The sequence below is a fragment of the Protopterus annectens genome, chromosome 1.part1 (genome assembly GCF_019279795.1).
Source record: "Protopterus annectens isolate FY-2018-M chromosome 1.part1, PAN1.0, whole genome shotgun sequence".
Lineage (NCBI taxonomy): Eukaryota > Metazoa > Chordata > Ceratodontiformes > Protopteridae > Protopterus > Protopterus annectens.
The window spans coordinates 425,534,331-425,552,496 of record NC_056726.1 but is presented as its reverse complement, the minus strand read 5'-3'; the positions used below and the strand labels follow the sequence as shown (position 1 = coordinate 425,552,496).

At 39.5% G+C, this 18,166-nt stretch overlaps 1 protein-coding gene across 1 annotated transcript in view; it reads right to left on the bottom strand.

Moving 5' to 3' along the window:
• PMM1 (phosphomannomutase 1) overlaps positions 1-18,166 on the bottom strand; it is a 615,734-nt gene that overhangs the window by 213,785 nt on the left and 383,783 nt on the right. The window contains exon 8 of the mRNA XM_044075615.1: positions 3,984-4,055. Coding sequence (XP_043931550.1) covers positions 4,020-4,055 — 36 coding nt within the window. The 3' untranslated portion in view covers positions 3,984-4,019. The remainder of the gene's footprint in view (positions 1-3,983; positions 4,056-18,166) is intronic.

Here is an 18,166-nt window from a genome sequence, read left to right as displayed (position 1 = left end):
AATGTCTGTTGGTACAGTGATTTTTACATTATTATGAACTAATACTGAGCATATCTGGGAATTGCCTCCCAGGTTCCTAACATAGCTAAAAAAGGCCTTATGATTGTCTTTTGAGTCTTTGGCGATTTTTCTCTCAAAATTTGCCTTGGATGATTTTATGAGTGATCGTAGTTTTTTTACTTATGATGATTAAGGGTGTCTTCTCTTTTAGGAATTTTGCTCTATCTTGTAATAGCTTTCTCCTTTTATTGTAGAGCTTGTTTATGGCTGGGGTCCACCAGACTGGGCACTTGCCTTTGGTGGAGAGAGTCTTTGTTTTGTTTGGGATTGCCTGATCCGTGCAGTCCTGGAGGTGCTGGTAGAAGGCATTTGTAAGTGATTCAGCGGCTTGGGTAGTGGTTTTCACTGGCTCGGGGGCCTTGAAGGATACTACGCTGGACTTAAGAAGTGTGAAGTCAGCTTTTGAGAAGTTCTTTACTGTGGACTTTTTTATCTGAGGTGGAGGCGGGATGTGAACTTCCAGTGAGATTAGTTTATGATCTGATCTCACCAATGAGGGGTATACTTCTGGTGTTGAACATTGTGTCCCCATGTTTGTGATGATGATATCCAGTATGTTTTCTCCTCTTGTGGGAACGGTGACTAGTTGTTCCATGGCATTAGAGTTTATGAACTCTAGGAACCTTTGGGCTAGAGTATTGGGGCTTGAGTAATGATCCCAGTCAATATTCGGGTAGTTGAAATCACCCAATATGATGGTGTTTGGAGATACATTTAGCCGCTCCAGTGTCTTCAGGAAGGCTGTGTGGGGTTCCTGAGTTTGAGAGGGTGGCCTGTAACATGCTACAAATTGCAGAGCAGTCTTGCCTATGGTTAATTGCACCTGGATGGTCTCCGATGCTTCGTGCGTTGCCACCAACCTGGAGGTGTGGATATCCTTGATGAATATGGATACCCCCCCCCTCCTTTCTTGGTGTGGTCCAGATTTTGGGGCCGGAACGCATGATATGAGGTGAAACCTGATAGTGCCGGGGTGCTTTCAGGAGCCTTGAACCAGGTTTCCGTCACTGCACAAACATCGATGTTCTCCTTACTGAGAAGGGCCTCGAGTGCGTGCATCTTGAGGTTGAGACTTCTGGCATTGAGCAGCATTACCCTTAGTTTTTTTTCTTTTTTGTGTTCTAGGGTGATAGGTTTAGAATTTGAGCCTTGCCTAAAAAAGGCACTATGGGAGTGGCAAGAGCCTTTTCCAACATCCGGAAGCCTAAGGGTGACAGGTGCAAGCCGTCCCTTGCGAAGCAGCGTGGCTTGTCCAGCATGTCATCCCAGGCAGACAGACATTGGATCCCCTTTGAATGACACCAGAGGTTAAGCCAATTATTAAAGCTGATCATCTTTTCTCTGTATTGTGGCATCATTCTAGGTGAGGGTAGGATACTGCTCAAGGTCAGGGTCATACCTGCCTGGGCTACATAATCAGAGAGCTCCTCTATGTCTCTTTTCATGTAGTCCAGGGAGGTACGTCTCAGGTCATTCACACCAGCATGGACAATGACTGAGTCATACTTGTACCTGCTGTTGAGTGACCTGAGTGCTTGCGTTATGTGGCGGATTCTAGCGCCCGACAGGCAGCTTACTGTGACCTTCTCCTTACTCAATCTGGTGAGTGGGACGTCAGTGTGCCTGACTATGGAGTCTCCTATGACGAGTGTGTCTGGCATTGTGTTTGGCCTTAAGGGCTGTGATTGTTTGGCACACTGACTTTGTGATCTATGTGTTGCATGTGTTGTGTCTTGCTTGGGTGTCTGCTTTGGTGGCCTCTGCTGTTTTGGTAGATTTTTGATCAGAGCCTCCGAGTATGTCTTTGTGTGTTTATGTGTATGATTGGAATGTTTGATAGTGCTATGTGAGACTGGGTTAGTGGAGTGTGTGGTTACCTTCTCCTCCTTTCTGGTCTTGTCAGTCCTGTGTTGAGAGAGCTCAGCCTCCAGTTTGGCTATATAGTTGCATCTCTCGCAAGTATTTGTGTTCTGTGGGAGGAGGAGAGGGTTGTCTGTGTACATGAGGCAATTGTAACATTGCCTCGGTATTCCCAGATTCACCATTTGGGCAGGAGAGGACACTAGCAACTGACCCCTTGACATGCTAGAAGGAGAAAAAAAAAAAAAACTTTGTTGCGGGCTTGAGTGTGATAAAAAAGTGCTATATCTAAGAAAAAGAGCTTTTTGAGCAAGTGCTAGGCTTTTCAGATAGAGAATAGACTGCTTAGGAATCAAGTGGAGCTAAACTTATCAGTTAGAGAATAGGCTGGTTGATTACAAGTAGAGTTGGAGAGGAGCTATCCGAAGGGAAAAAATGAAGAGTGGAATTTAGGTGGCTGGAATAGTTTAACCTAGTTAAACCGCCGCTGCCCGATGGTGCTCTTGTAGCAACTCTGCGCTAATCCATGCTAAACCGTGCTAAAGCACGCTTTAGCGTACTTTATAGCAGGGGGTTGAAAGAGCTGGGAATTGACCCCAAATGGCCAATCGACTACTAGTTACTGGCTGATGCCACTCCAAAAATGGACAAATAGGCTGCTCAGTGCTCCCGGTAGGGCTTGGACTATATACAAAACCTACCAGAATCGGCAGTTGTCTGACTCAGATAATAAGGGACTTTTGAGATTCCTAGAAAAAGGCATGGACCAGCTGGAGGTTAAAATTATGGTCCTTCTTTGGGGAATTCACTTGCCAAATTAAGTAGTACAAAGTGCTACATCAAGGCTCAAAATGGTTTTGTTCAACCAAATCTTTTGATGTTAATTAGTCAGTTATTATCATGCTTAATCATTTGGGCAAATCATGTAAAGCTTTGTTTTAACATACTTACCGTATTGCATTTATTTTGTTCATCTTTTGTCTTTGTGAGGTTCTTTGATTTTAAAAAATGAACTCCGCACAATGTCTGAGTTACTTATTAATTATCAAGAAGGTACTTTTGCAAAATGCATGACATGATACATGTTCTAAATTGCCTATATTTAAATACCACACAAGCTTGCATGCAAAGTAAACACTGGCAACTGAGAACATGAAATGCTTTGACATTTGTTGACACTCTTTAAAACTGCATTAGATGTTATTACAAAAGCATAAGTAGGTCAGCATTATGTCACCTTGAGTGCTCACATCAAATCCTAGGCTATTTAACAATGTTTATTACTAAATCTCATACTGAGATTTTTACATTAAAAGCCAAACGAAACCTGTAATAAGAATGTTACTTTTTTCTGCATACCATATACAGTAATGATATTCTTCATTTTAACACATTTTCTGCTTTTAATTTTGCAGCTAGCATCCTAGTTTCTTTCCTTTCCATGTACTACTTCCAGTAAGCATTCATGACTTTCTGCATCCACTTATTACTTGCATGTTAATTCGCAGTAATCAATTTTCCATTCGTAAAAGAAACTGTCAGACAGGCTTTCACAATGTGCCATTTCAGAACTGAGAAAAGCAGAATAACATAATAATCTCATATCAAATCTAGCAATGTGATTATAAATGAAGTAATGACTTTTTGTTATATGGCTTTTGTTTCTTAGTTTGGGGGTTACATACCCAGAAACATACCAGTCATGTCACCCTATGTATTTAGCCTTACACGTCAATGTCTTCTTTGCAGTCTCTGAAAGGAAAATCAGTTTATAGTACACTGCTGAGCTCATAAAAAACAGGGATATCTAGTTGTTCCCAGGTTTTACCCTGTACTGATGTACAGTTATACAGTATGATGACTTGATTACAGCTTCCAAAAATTTGCAAACAAACCACACATAGCCAAACCATAACACATCACCCCATTACCACCACCACTTGCAGAGAGTCTGTCATCTGTGGCCCATCAGGTCCCAGACTTATTGTAGTAGGAAATGCATCACAATTGCCAAAAACAAATAACTGGACTGGTACACTGTCATCCACTACACCCCACCATACCAATGCTCACGTCCCCACGTTCATGTCCTTGGTGTATTAAGGCAGACTGCCAGCTGTAGGCTGATCTCTCATCTATAATGCAATTCAGGAAAAAATAAATGGCTAAATTAAAGAACATAATACACAGAATTCATGGTTTACAATATAACATTTATTATTTTACATTCCAAAGCTCCATATATGCTAAATTGCACATCAGTGACATGTACACTATTTACAGAAGCACCGAAGCAATGGAAAAATTACATTATAACATGTAATTAGTGATGCATAATGTTCCACATTAGGTACATGGTCTTACTTTCATGGAGTATCATCAAGTCTACAAAATATTGATAGTGTAAGGCAATAAAGAGACTAAACCATGATGTGTACAGCTACCATCCCTAGCACAATAAATCCTGTACTTCTATATGAATGCAATACAAGTACCCTTCTCTACAATATACACAAATATATACATCATGGGTCTTAAACTAATACTTTAAGTAGAACTGCAGGATCCAAAGACTCCAAGGGAAAGGTACACCCTGGCCAGCAGTGGTTGCTGTACAATCAGGTTAATTATGGCATGTGGCAGGGAACAAATGAAATATATTTTCTGGTTGGCCTAGGCAAAATATACAGTTCTCAGGGGCTTAAAACAGCTACTCAGAGAGGAAAGGTGTTAAGCTTTATTTTACAACATAGCCGGATGTTTTACTGAATTCCTGCATGTTACAAAGTGGAGTAATACGCAAGATAATTTACAGGATTCAGACACAGCTGTAGATCTGCACAACATGTAGTATGTTGAGATGGCTGAGATGTGCTGCATTGATCTGATGTAATTCAGAGATATGCATCATTAGTTTGTCAATAATGATCTCAGTCATGAAACCCGACGGATCTATGCAGAGCTATGTAGTGAAATTTAAACAAGGCTCCAAATGTGTACATTTGTGCATGAATATCTGTTAGTACAGATCAATATAATGCAGGCATATGCTAGTATCATGCACTGACTTTTGAAATTTGCCCAATAGAAAATAACACTGCACAACAGAATTGCATGGTTACGTCTGAGAATTTCTTAGCACAAACTCTATACATACTAACAGAGCTGTCTCTGAATAGCTCTGCTCATGTGAACACAATATTTGGCATGTTATTTACATGAAGAATGTCCACAGAATTACCTGCTGTCCTTTGGATGAGACTTTATAACAAGACCCCCATCTGCCTTAGTTGGTGGGAACTGAGGTGGATGCAAAAGATCCCACAGCAGCTATCAAAAAGAGTAGGGGAAGTTCCTTGATACCTTGTTCAAAGTTCCCCTAGTAGTATAAATACCACCTTGGGTCTCCCCCCTGAAAAAAGGCTACTAGCCTAGTAAGACTAACCCAATAAAAAAGGGATAAATAAATAAAATAAAAAATATTTGCATAATCTATAGGTGCTCCTTTGCAGGTATGTTTTTAATGATCCCTTCTGAATTGCCTCATCCTTATAGACTATATAAATCGACTTGTGTGGCCTTGTATAGTCCATATAGGAATTCTCAGTCCCACCCAGTATTCAAATTAACAGAGTGTAGTACTCCAGTAATAGGGTGAGCAAAACATTCAATCACTCAGATGATACAAGAAATAATGGATTTGATGAAACGCACAGAAGTATTGCTCTTTTAAACTTATAAAGTTGCTAATATAACAGATTTTGGGTTACAGTATATTTTTCTGAAGAATATGAAGTGTAAAACTCAAACGTTTGTCATTAGTGAATTTGTTTCTCAAAGATTCACTAGAAAACCACAAATATTATGAGGAATGGGCCAAAAATATGAAGCAAATCTCTGGACATTCTGCAAAAATATGGACAGTTGAGAAGTATGATGGCAGAAACCTAATATGGGGACCACTGCATTCACTAACACAGGCTCAAATCACACCACAAAACAGTTCATTTCTGCATCTGAGTTTGTTTTTTTTATTTTAACAAACAGTGCTAATCAACTATGATACTCATTTATTGTGCAAAAGAGATCAACATCTAATTCATTTCTGTAAAATAGTTCCATTTCAGACAGTACTATGTTACTATATTCTTCATTTATTTGTACCACACAGAAGGCATTCTTAGTAAGAACATGTAATACTACAGTAGTCTGTGTTAGTAGAAATAAAGTGTAACTGTCACCACTAAGTCAGTGTTTTGGATGGGAGCACGACTGAGTCTTGCTAAGGGTGGCTTAGAATAAAGTGTTAGAACTTATGAGTACCTGTCATCATGTTAACGGCATCAGATCTTCAGTAGTACTATTAATCTGATCTAAGTTAGATCTCTGTAAGAAGGTATAAAATAAATAAGTATGTCTGAGTTACAGTATTTTAATTCACATTTTGTTACATGTATTAGTATAAAGAACCAAGTATTAAGATTTATGTCTAAGGAGTAGCACAAAACAAAGTGGTGGTGCTGTTTTTATTATTATTTGCGATAGAATCCAAGGAGAGTCTTTGATAAAAAGAAAATAGCCCACACTTTATCTGTGCATAAAGTCTGGGGTAGAGGTAGATTTAATGCTTATATTCCATAGAAAGCATCAGATGTGAGTCACGCATTTTGGAATATTGTGTTCCTTACATCTACAACATTTACTGTCAGCTCTAAAATTTGTGTCATTCGTGACATCAACCAAATTGTTGATCTGTATATTGTATTTTGGCAGCTGAACAACTCAACATCCCAGGACATGAGGAAAAGGAGGGCTGTATCATTTACCACAACTAATACAATAATAATAATAATAATAATAATAATAAAAATGATAATGTAATTATATTCATTGATAATGGTGACTAGGCTATCTCAGTAGACAAACCTGACAATTTTAGGCTATGAGGCCCACAAGATGTCACTGTAACCAACTATTGACAAGATAAACTCAGAAAAAAAGAACAAACCGCAACAAAATGAAGGAGGAAAAAGGAACACACCGGATACTCAAAACAGTTCCAATTAGCGCTTTCGTTTACTAAAATGAGCAAACTTCTTCAGTCTGAAGAAGTTTGCTCATTTTAGTGAACAAAAGCGCTAATTGGAACTGTTTTGCATATCCAGTGTGGTCCTTTTTCCTCCTTCAAACTACTGACAAGATCAAAATATACATACGCACACACACTATATATGTAGTTTTATATATATATATATATATATATATATATATATATATATATATAGTTGACGTTTGGTCGAATACTCTTTCTCTCAAAGGGAAAATGCCAGCTTGTTATTGAAAATCAGCTGCTCACACAAGCAGACCTTTCATGTGGAAGACTACTCTACAGCGGGGATCAGGGAATTTGTCCTCTCCACACTTTAGTGCAATCTCACAGTGAGCATATATAATTAGTGGGGGTGTGGGATATTGGGGTACAGGGAGGTCCCCAAAGCAAAAAAGTGTTTACTTTACTTTTTAATTATATATATGTATAAATGCATGATAATTGGTGTGGCCTACCTTTTGTGCCAAAAGATTCTCCTGGATTACTACCACAGCAATTAATTAATACTGTATATGTACCTGGCAAAAGTGCAAAGTATGTCATTTTGTTACATCACTGGTCTGACATATTCACAGTTAGCAGCATTATAATATTGCACTGATGCATTTTTATAATAATAGTTCTGACCACATATAGTGAACAACCAATAAAATATAATGATACTGGTTTTACAACATGAAAACAAAAGGAACTGTCAGAACTAACTTTGTGTTATTTCTTCTTACAAGTGCTTCAGTACTGCAAGTCAAGTCATATAATACTTTGTTATGCAAAGACTTTAGTTTCAGCTCAGATTTTCAGACATATCTGTGTTAATTCTGGAGATTTAAAGGATATCTTAACATCACCTGTTAAAGCTACAGCAACATGCAAGAAAATACAACGTACCACACCAGCTGATCTTTCTAGTGACCAATTGTTTAGTATATTGGGTTCTAGCTGCCACTTGCTGAACTAACCAGTCACAAATTCTAACTTGAGTAAGTTTTAACATACAGAATCAGACAAAACATATTTACAGCATTGGTTCCACCTTATGGACAAACAATACATAATGCCACCAAAATTCATTTCATTAAAAAGCTGAATATTGTCTGCAACACAGCATGAAGCATTTTACACCAAAGAATGAAATACTGACTTCTGAAAATGACATTGACTGAAGTCAAGTACAGAGCAATGCAATCATATTCAAGGGTCAAATGCATATATATTTTTGCACTTTATCATAAACTAATACAGTTCTAAGTCTCTTTTATTAAATTATGGCTCAACTATGCTTTCTCACTTCTTATCAATTCTGCCTGCTAATAGAAAAAAAACTTTTCAATGTGTCTCATAATCACTCCTACTTTCTAATTAATTTAGCTGTTATTATGGGTCCATTCCTCTACTCTAGTATTTATTATTCTGTATGCTCTCCACCCAAAACTAGCAGCTAGCTCTCACTGCTGGCTTAACAACTCTCTCATGTAAGTACAGTAATGCGCAGTTCTTTCTATGTCTGTATATATATATATACATATATATATATATATATATATATATATATATATATATATAGTTTCACTTCATAATCATGAATTGCTGAAATATCGAATTTCAGCAATTCATGTCCATGAAGCCAAAACTTCAAAAAAATGAAAGTGTATAAGCGTGAAAAGGACTATGTCGAATTTGCACTTATGCATTTACGTTATCTTACAGAAGTTTTTGTCTGGGATGGTGTCTGTAGTTTAAGATGAGTGAGTGTTTTTGTAACTTGTATGAGTGGGTTAGGGTAGGGAGTTGGAGGTATGAGTGTGTGTGTGTTGGCTGGTGTGATTTTTTTTTTTACTGTTTGTGCAATCTTGAAGTTAGTATATATAAGTAGGGTGTGTGTGTGGGGGGGTGCAGCCCCCCTGCATTTTTGTAGTGTAGGTGTGTGTCAGTGTGGTGTTTTGTTGTATTTAATTGTTTTGTGGTGTGGGTGTTATGGTTTGTGTGTTGTGTGCTGTATGCTGTGTGTTCGATGTTGTGGTTTCGTGATTGTGAGGTGTCGGTGTTGTGATGGTTTCGGCTTTATACTGTTGAAATGCTGAAATTCGATATTTCAGCATTTCGGCAATATGAAGTGAAACCATAGGTTCATAGGTTCATACTAGGCTATCTGCCCTAGGGCATTTATAAGCCTAGCCAGAGTGTGTTTGGCTTTCACCACCCATTTTAAATTAATTTTGCTATGCCCTTTTTCGAGGTTAGTATACTGTGCCTCTGTCTAACAGTGACACAGAAGTGATACCCGGGGTAAACCTACGATCTCCCATCCACTCAAGATTCCTCTTGAAGAGAGTCAATGAGGGATTCTGCCTAACCTGGACTGGGATTTTATTCCAGAGTGAAGGGAGCCTCTGGGTTATGAATCTGTCCCTCCAGCATGTCCTATTTATTTCAGTGCTAAGGTTCAAGTCTCTCGAGCACATAGCTCGATGGGATTTGGATTTTCTGAGATGCACCATGCCCATTAATTCCGGGTTGGACATGGCTTTATACGTCAGGCACAGATCGCCTCTGAGCAGGCGGTATGCCACTGAGTAGAGCTGGAGTTTCTTAAACCGGGCAGCATATGGCATCTGTTTGAGCCCTTTGATCCTCTTGGTGAGGTAATTTTGGGGTCTTTCCAGTTGCTGCAGGTGTCTGGTAAGGTACATCCCAAAAGGGGCATTGTACTCAATTATGGGCCTGATGAGGGATGAGTAAAGAGGCACGATGACCTCCCCTGATCTAGATGTGAATCCCTTCATGATTAGGTGGGCTATATAAAATGTTTTTCTAACCACTTTGGCCACGTGGTTGTCAAATGAGAGATTGCTATTAACTTGGGTCCCCAGGTCCCTAATTACTTCTTCTGTACTTAATGGATTACCACCTATGTGGTAATTTGTGGGCACTTTGTTTTTGCCAAAGGGGATGACTATACACTTTTTGGCATTTAGCTTGAGGCCATGGCTCTGGCACCAGTTGTCTGTTTCTATGAGGCCCTTTTGGAGGATGCTTGTGTCGGCTGGAGAGTCGATTATGGCGCCCAGTTTGCAGTCATCTGCGAACTTGGTCAGCCACAGTCCTTCTGTGTTGGCCTGTACCTCCAAGAAATCTGTACTGAACAAGAGAGGTCCCAAGACTGAGCCTTGTGGGACGTCACTTGTAACTGGTTTGGAGTCTGACATGGCTCCAGCAATTCTAACCATATGGGTTCTGTCCTTGAGCCAGTTTGCAACCCATCTAGTGATATAGGGGTTTATATTTAAGCTGGTGAGCTTATCTATAATGCCCGAGTGGGGTATTGTATCGAAGGCTTTTGCGAGGTCCAGGTAGGCTGTGTGGACCACCTTCCCCTCGTCAATGGCATTGGTGACTGTTTCAAAGAAATCAACCAGGTTTAAGAGGCAGGATCTGCCCTTAACAAAGCCAAACTGGGTAGGATCCAGTGTCTGTAGGTCCCCAATATCTTTATTTATGAGGTCCATGATGATCCTTTCCATAGCTTTGCAGACCAAGCTAGTCAGGCTTATGGGGCGATAGTTTCCAGGATCTGTTGAGGCACCACCTTTGTGGAGAGGGACCACTGTTGCTGTACGCCACTCTCTGGGTACATATCCTGTAGTAAGGCTGAGATTAAACAGTAGTTTTATGTTTAGGTTTAGCTCTTCTTGGAGTTCATGTAGGACGCAGCCCGGGACACCGTCTGGTCCCACTGATGCTGTGTTTTTTGCTTTGGAGAAGGCAGCTCTTACCTGAGCATCTGAGATGTCAGGGGGGCAGCACTCTGCTGGGATTGAAATTTGCTTTACAGAAGTTTTTCACTGTGGTTTTCAGGGCAGGAGGTGGAGTCGGATGTGAATATCCAGTGAGATTAATTTATGGTCTGATCTTACCAGTGAGGGATACACTTCTGGTCTGGAGCATAGAGTCCCCATGTTGGTGATGATCAGGTCCAGTATGTTTTCCCCTCTTGTGGGAGTGGTAACAAGTTGTTCCATAACATTTGAGTTTATAAATTCTAGGAACCTTTGGGCTAGGGTGTTGGAGCTAGAGTAATGCTCCCAGTCTATGTTTGGGTAGTTGAAGTCGCCCAATATAATGGTGTTTGGAGAGACCTTCATATTTTCCAGTGTTCTCAGGAAGGCCGAGTGGGGTTCCTGGGTTTGGGAGGGTGGTCTGTAGCAGGCTATAAACTGGAAGGCAGTTTTACCCACTGTTAGTTGCACATGGATAGTCTCTGATGCTTCGTGCTGTGCCACCAACCTGGAGGTGTGGGTATCTTTGGTGAATATTGATACTCCCTCCTTTTGTGGTTTGGTCCAAATTTTGGGGCGAAAAGCATGGTATGAGGTATAACCTGGTAGTGCTGGGGTGCTCTCGGGAGCCTTGAACCAGGTTTCTGTTACTGCACAGATATCGATGTTCTCCATGCTAAGGAGAGTTTCGAGTGCATGCATCTTGACGTTTAGACTTCTGGCGTTGAGTAGCATTACTCTTAGTTTCTTATCCCTTGTGATACCTATGGAGGTGGGTTTATCTTTTGAGCCTTGCCTAAAAAATGCACTATGGGGGTAGCAAGAGCCTTTGCCAATATCCGAAAGCCCAGGGGTGACAGGTGCAAGCCGTCCCTAGCGAAGCATCATGGCCTGTCGAGCATGTCATCCCAGGCTTACAGGCATTGGATCCCCTTTGAATGACACCAATACTTAAGCCAATTGTTGAAATTGATCATCTTGTCTTCATATTGTGGCATCATTCTTGGTGAGGGTAAGATGCTACTCAAGGTCAGGGTCATACCGGCCTGGGCTACATGCTCAGAGAGCTCCTCTATGTCTCTTTTCATGTAGTCCAGGGAGGTACATCTCAGGTCATTCACACCAGCATGGACAATGACTGAGTCATATTTGTACTTGCCTTTGAGTGACCTGAGTGTTTGTGTTATGTGGCGGATCCTAGCGCCCGACAGACAGCTCACCGTGACCTTCTCCTTGTTCAGCCTGGTGAGCGGGATGTCAGTGTGCCTGACAATAGAGTCACCTATTACAAGTGTATCAGGTGTGTTGTTTAGCCTTAAGGGCTGTGACTGTTCAGCACACTGGCTTTGTGAGCTATGTGTTGCATGGGTTTTGTTTTGGGGTAGCGGTTGCTTGGGTGTCTGCTTTGGAGGTCTCTGCTGCTTAGGCAGATTTTTATTTAGAGCCTCCGAGTATGTTTTTGTGTGTTTATGTGTTTGGCTTGCTGTCGTGGTAGGTCTATGTGAGACTGGAATTGTAGTGAGTGTGGTTTTCTTCTCCTCCTGACTGGTTTCGCCAGTACTGAGTTGAGAGAGCTTAGCCTCCAGTATGGCAATATGGTTGCATCTCTCACATGTGTTGGAATTTGTTGGGAGGAGGAGAGGGTTGTCTGTACATGAGGCAGTTGTAACATTGCCTCAAGATTCCCAGATTCACCAGCTGGACCAGAGAGGAGATTGACAACTGACCTTTAGACATGCTAGAATAGTATTGGGAATTCCTTTATAATTGAAAAAAAGGGCCAATGGGGAACAAGGTACTCAAGGGGAGTTTGTGAGGGTGTAGTGTTTTTAATATTTTAGTGCTGACTTATATAATTGCTTTAGTGAGCAAGTGCCAGGTAACTTAAATGCAATGTGTTACAGGTAACTTAAATGCAAAAACAACAAACAGTAACTTTCTTTCAAGTGAAACAAGGAAATAAGTACAGTAAGCAATGCAGATATTACTAGGGATCCACAGAAGCGCTGAAAAGCTGCGTTTTAGGTGGAATTAGCGTTTCAGGGAAATAACAAGCAAACAAACAACAAGCATACAAATAAAGCTAGATTCAGAAGGCCTGGATCTAGTCTATGCTACAGCAAACAAGGTGTACCAATTTCAGTAAGAAACAGTTCAAATATGCAGGCACTATAAGCCTTTAACCAGAAATTCCCAGCTCAGAAGGGCAGAGTCCAGCCTCTCCTCCCACAAGAGTGCAGACCATGAACCTTCTTAATGTAAAATAACTGGCCTGAAGTCCAAGTGCTTAAACCAGAACTAATGCACTTTTAGAATAACAAGCACTGAGCCCTCAATCAGCAGTTCACAACTTAGAAGGATGTAAGCTACCTGTCCTGCCACCACAGTGCAGGCCACAAACCTTCCTAATGTAAACCAACTGGTCTGAAGCCCAAGTGCTTAATCCAATTGACTTAGAATGATAGCTACACTTTAATCAAGTTACTACCAAGCAGTAATAAATACAATTGAATACTTTAAAGAATGCCTGGATTAGTGCTCAAGTTATACAAACAAAGCTAGATTCAGCAGGCCTGGATCTAGTCTATGCTACAGCAAACAAGGTGTACCAATTTCAGTAAGAAGCAGTTCAAATATGCAGGCACTATAAGCCTTTAACCAGAAATTCCCAGCTCAGAAGGGCAGAGTCCAGCCTCTCCTCCCACAAGAGTGCAGACCACGAACCCTTTTAATGTAAAATAACTGGCCTGAAGCCCAAGTGCTTATACCAGAATTAATACACTTTTAGAATAACAGACACTGAGCCCTCAATCAGCAGTTCCCAACTTAGAATATATACATATATATATATATATATATATATATATATATATATATATATATATATATCTATAGATATATATATATATATGTGTGTGTGTGTGTATATATTTATATATATATATATATATATATATATATATATATATATATATATATACATAAACATATATATGTATATATATATATACACACATATATATGTATATACACATATATATGTATATACACATACATGTTTTTTCTAGGTGGTTCAGTTTTCCTCTCCCTCCTTGACCCACTGCTTAGATTAACTGTCTCTCCTAAAGTTGACTCTTGGCATGATTTTAACCTGGCTAACAAAATAAAAGAAATAATTATCTAAGCAAAACTGTACTGCCTTATACTTTTGTTAACAATTTAAGCAGTTAATAATGCAAACGTGAACTGTAGTCCATATTTTAATAACTACCATTAACTTGTGGGTTAATATTTAGTCGTGGCCCCAACCTCACAGCTAGTATGGAAGATTTGCTTCAATTATAGCATGTTTTTTTTTTTCTGTCAGACAGCAAAGCTTAATCAATGCATTCTACTAACTGTTGCCATGTGACTGAATTTGACCAGGCATACAGTTTGTTTAATGAAGAATTTCATCACTGATAATAAAATGTATTGTTTATGGTGCAAGACCAGTTCTAATGATGTACAGTAATCCACAACAATAAATTACTAAAATGGTCAGAGGAATGTGCTACTTCATAATTTAAAATATTAGTAATAAATGACTGAGGCTTTGAGCCCACCAAATTGTAAATAGACTGCCAATAGAATTTAACAGGATGGGCTTGTTTTCTTCTGTGAGCATTTTAAATATGTGGCAGTTTGCTTGCATCTGTGTGGCGCCTTATGGACCCTGAAATTTGCAGTACTTGGGCAAATGTGGCAAATGCCATAATGTGAAATTAATTTAGATTTGGGGAAAGAATTAAGCCATGCCAAAAACTGAAGTTCTTGACAATGAGGAATGACAGCTTTCAGTTGTTAACAGACTATCTCAAAAATCCTTTGAAAAGCAATAATGGATAACCTGAGGTAGATGAAACAGTAGATTAAGAAACTGAAGAAAAACTGCAACACTCAAGTTAAGGGAAAATATTGCTAAATCTTTGAATAGCTGAGATATTTAAAGATATGTCTGTGAGGAAAAAAGATCAAATGTGCTGAAGACAGGGAAAAGAGGAACAAGGGGAATTTTGTTGAACAAGTAAAAGGCAGAGACCTTGGTGCAGACAGCAGCTCAGGGAGTGTTTTTTAATTAGAGAAAGATATTTATGGGTATTAGTATACATGCAAACTATTTAAAAATGGAGAGACAAAATTATGGCAGCTATCTTGATTACAAATGGGTGAAATAGAGGGAGCCAGCTGTATATATCCTACATATATATGGAGGGAGAACAAACAGAAGATAAACACACACCTTCTTCGGAGCCATTCCTGTGTCACTGGGAAAATGTGTTGTCCTTTGAGATCATGAGAAGCATGCTTTAACCCTAATCTTGAAATTCAAGATCACAGACCAGCCAAGAAACTGCAGGCAAGTCAGTCCAAATTTAGTGGTAGGGATCTTTAGGGGTGTCCTACGTTTGAATTCTATACAGCCACTGGTTTACAGAATATGAAACTGTTATCTTGCTACTGAATCTGGGAATCTTGTCAGGCATTTTTTTTTTCTTATCAGTTCATCTTCAGCAGTGGCACTAGGTACTGGATAAAGAAGAAACATTGGATATTCTTGATCTGGATTTTGATAAGAACTCTTATGCCATCCTTAAAGAAGGTTGATAAGCACCCATCTCCTTTGGAGAAGGACCTCAGTACAATTGCAGCTGTTTTATTTATGTCACTTTATTAGCCAGGTTAGTACCAGTTTTGCATGGCAGAGCAATTTTTCCAGGGTAAAAACCTAGGCATTCAAAGACCAGGATCAATCTCCAAAGATGATAGCTATTAACAACTGCTGTAAATGTTAATTTTTCAAAAATAACTAAAGTAAAATGCAAGCTTATGAAAGGAGGTAAGTAGATTGGTCCAAAACTTCCATCAGAATTCCAGCATGGAAAGGCTCAGGGAATTAAACTTACTCCCCAGGAAGACAGAACATAGAAGGAAGGAGTGGGAGAACTTGCCAAAATACTGAAAAGTTTCACACATAAAATTGTAAGGAGAAAGTAACATTTTTCATCTGAAAAGATGCTTGTGAAAAAGGCCACACACCCCCACAGCATGGAAAGAAAAAGAGTAGATGTAAACTTTTCCCCAAAGGGAATGGGAGTGCTTGGATTAAATTCAAGATAGCTGTCAAAGAGGTGGTAACACAGTTCTCATGGAATGTAAGAACGTACAGGATACAGGATATGCAAACTAATCACTGTAGGAAGTCTGATGCCAGATAGCACCTTATGAGTACCAAAGTAAACTGGAAATATAAATTGGTCCCTGTCTGCCATCAAAAGTTAGATCACATAAAAGCATATGGACAATATGAAAACAAATACAATAAGAAAAGATATGAGATCACCAAATAAGGAATCAGAATGTGGTAGTTACCCACTGAGAGATGGGCCAATAGAATTAGCAAGCAATGCTTATTGGTTAAACAGCATGGAACTGTAAGTCACTTTAAACATATTTGAAAATGGAGTAAATTATTTCCTTTGACATAAACATGGTACAGGAGGTAAGGAGACAGAAAGGAATAAAGAGTGCATGCCATGGTTAATATGGCACACTAACTTTTAAAGAGGGATTCCTGTATTGGAGCAGCCTGCATGCACAGCTGGTATACTGAGACCAAAATGGCAAGGGAATTCCAGAGTGCCTGAGATACACGTGTCAATTCTCTCATGTAAGGGAATGAAGGACACCTTGCAGGTCAGACATGATCTCTGGTATTATATTAGCAGGGAACGTGTTACGTTTTACACTAGATGAGTAGCATAATATGTATTTGTGATACCTTCTGTTTCTGTTACTCATTTATTCACTCACTCATTCATTTTCGAAACTCACTTTAATCAGTTCAGGGTTGGAGAACTGCAGCCTATTCTCAGCAACCACTGAGCCTAGGGCATGGACCACTCCTGAAGAGGGCACCCGTCTATAACAGTTCACATATACACTCATACTGCACAAACAAAGTAGTGCAATGTGGAAGGGCAGCAATTTTCTTACATAACTGCCATTTGGGATATGATAGGAAACTGCAAACTCTGACAAATTTCCAGCTAAACAGAGAAGAGATATGGAATCCCTGCACAAAAGATGTCCTAACAGAGAACCAAACTGCAGAATTGAATGATGTGAGGTAGCAACACCAGTTGCTGCACCACCATACACCCTTTGTAAATGGATGTGGCAGAGTTAAAGATGTTAAGATTTGCACTCGGTGTGACTAGGATGGATAGGATTAGGAATCAGTATATTTGAGGGTCAGCTCATGTTGGACAGTTTGGAGACAAAGCAAGAGAGATGAGATTGCATTGGTTTGGACATGTGCTGAGGAGGGATGATGGGTATATTGGGAAAAAGATGCTAAGGATGGAGCTGCCAGGTAAGAGGAAAAGAGGAAGGCCTAAGATAAGGTTTATGGACGTGGTGAGAGAGGACATGCAGGTGGTTGGTGTGACAGAGCAAGATGCAGAGGATAGGAAGAAATGGAAAGAGATGATCCGCTGTGGCGACCCCTAACTGGAAAAGCCAAAAGATGATGATGATGATGAATTAATATTAAAATTCCACCGGGGTAAATGAAACAGGTATACTACACTTTCTAACAATAAAAATATGGGTAATGGAAAAACCGTAACTTGTATAGTGCTGAACTTTCAAGAGGAACTAGGGAACTACATAGACTTTACTATACTGCTGTAATCCTCATTTACAAGTTCATCAACATTCTTTGATAGCCAGTTACGATGGAGCCATTTCATGAGGCTCCCTTTGAGAAACAGTAGGTAAGAGATTCAGTGTATTCATATGGTGACCCCTGTTAGCAGGTGGAATCAAGATGACTGGCATCATTTGTTGTAATCAGTACATAAACACAAAAATGATAACTATGTGAATAATTCCAGTGTTCCTAGCTAACTGAAGTGAGATACTACAATGAGTGATACTAAGCTTTACTTCTGACCAATGTGCATGCAGTCCTGCTGTGTAGATTGATAACCATCCAGTACTGAGCACTATATTATAGTCAATGGCACTAGGGAATAACTGCAAGTTTGCCCACTGATTAAACCATCCCTTCTCACACTTTCATCAGTCTCTAATAAAAAAACAAAGATTTTGTTTTCTCCAAAACAGACAAAACATTTTGCATGTGCTAATTTTTTTCATCCACTAGAGTATAGAAAATCTGCAATTTCACAATTCTGTCAAAATTCCTGCATAACAGCAAAAGAAGCTCAGTAGCTTATTTAATTACAACAGGAACCACAAAACCACTGATACTGGTTGCATATAAATAAGCCAGAAGTCTGTCTCTAAGCCTGCA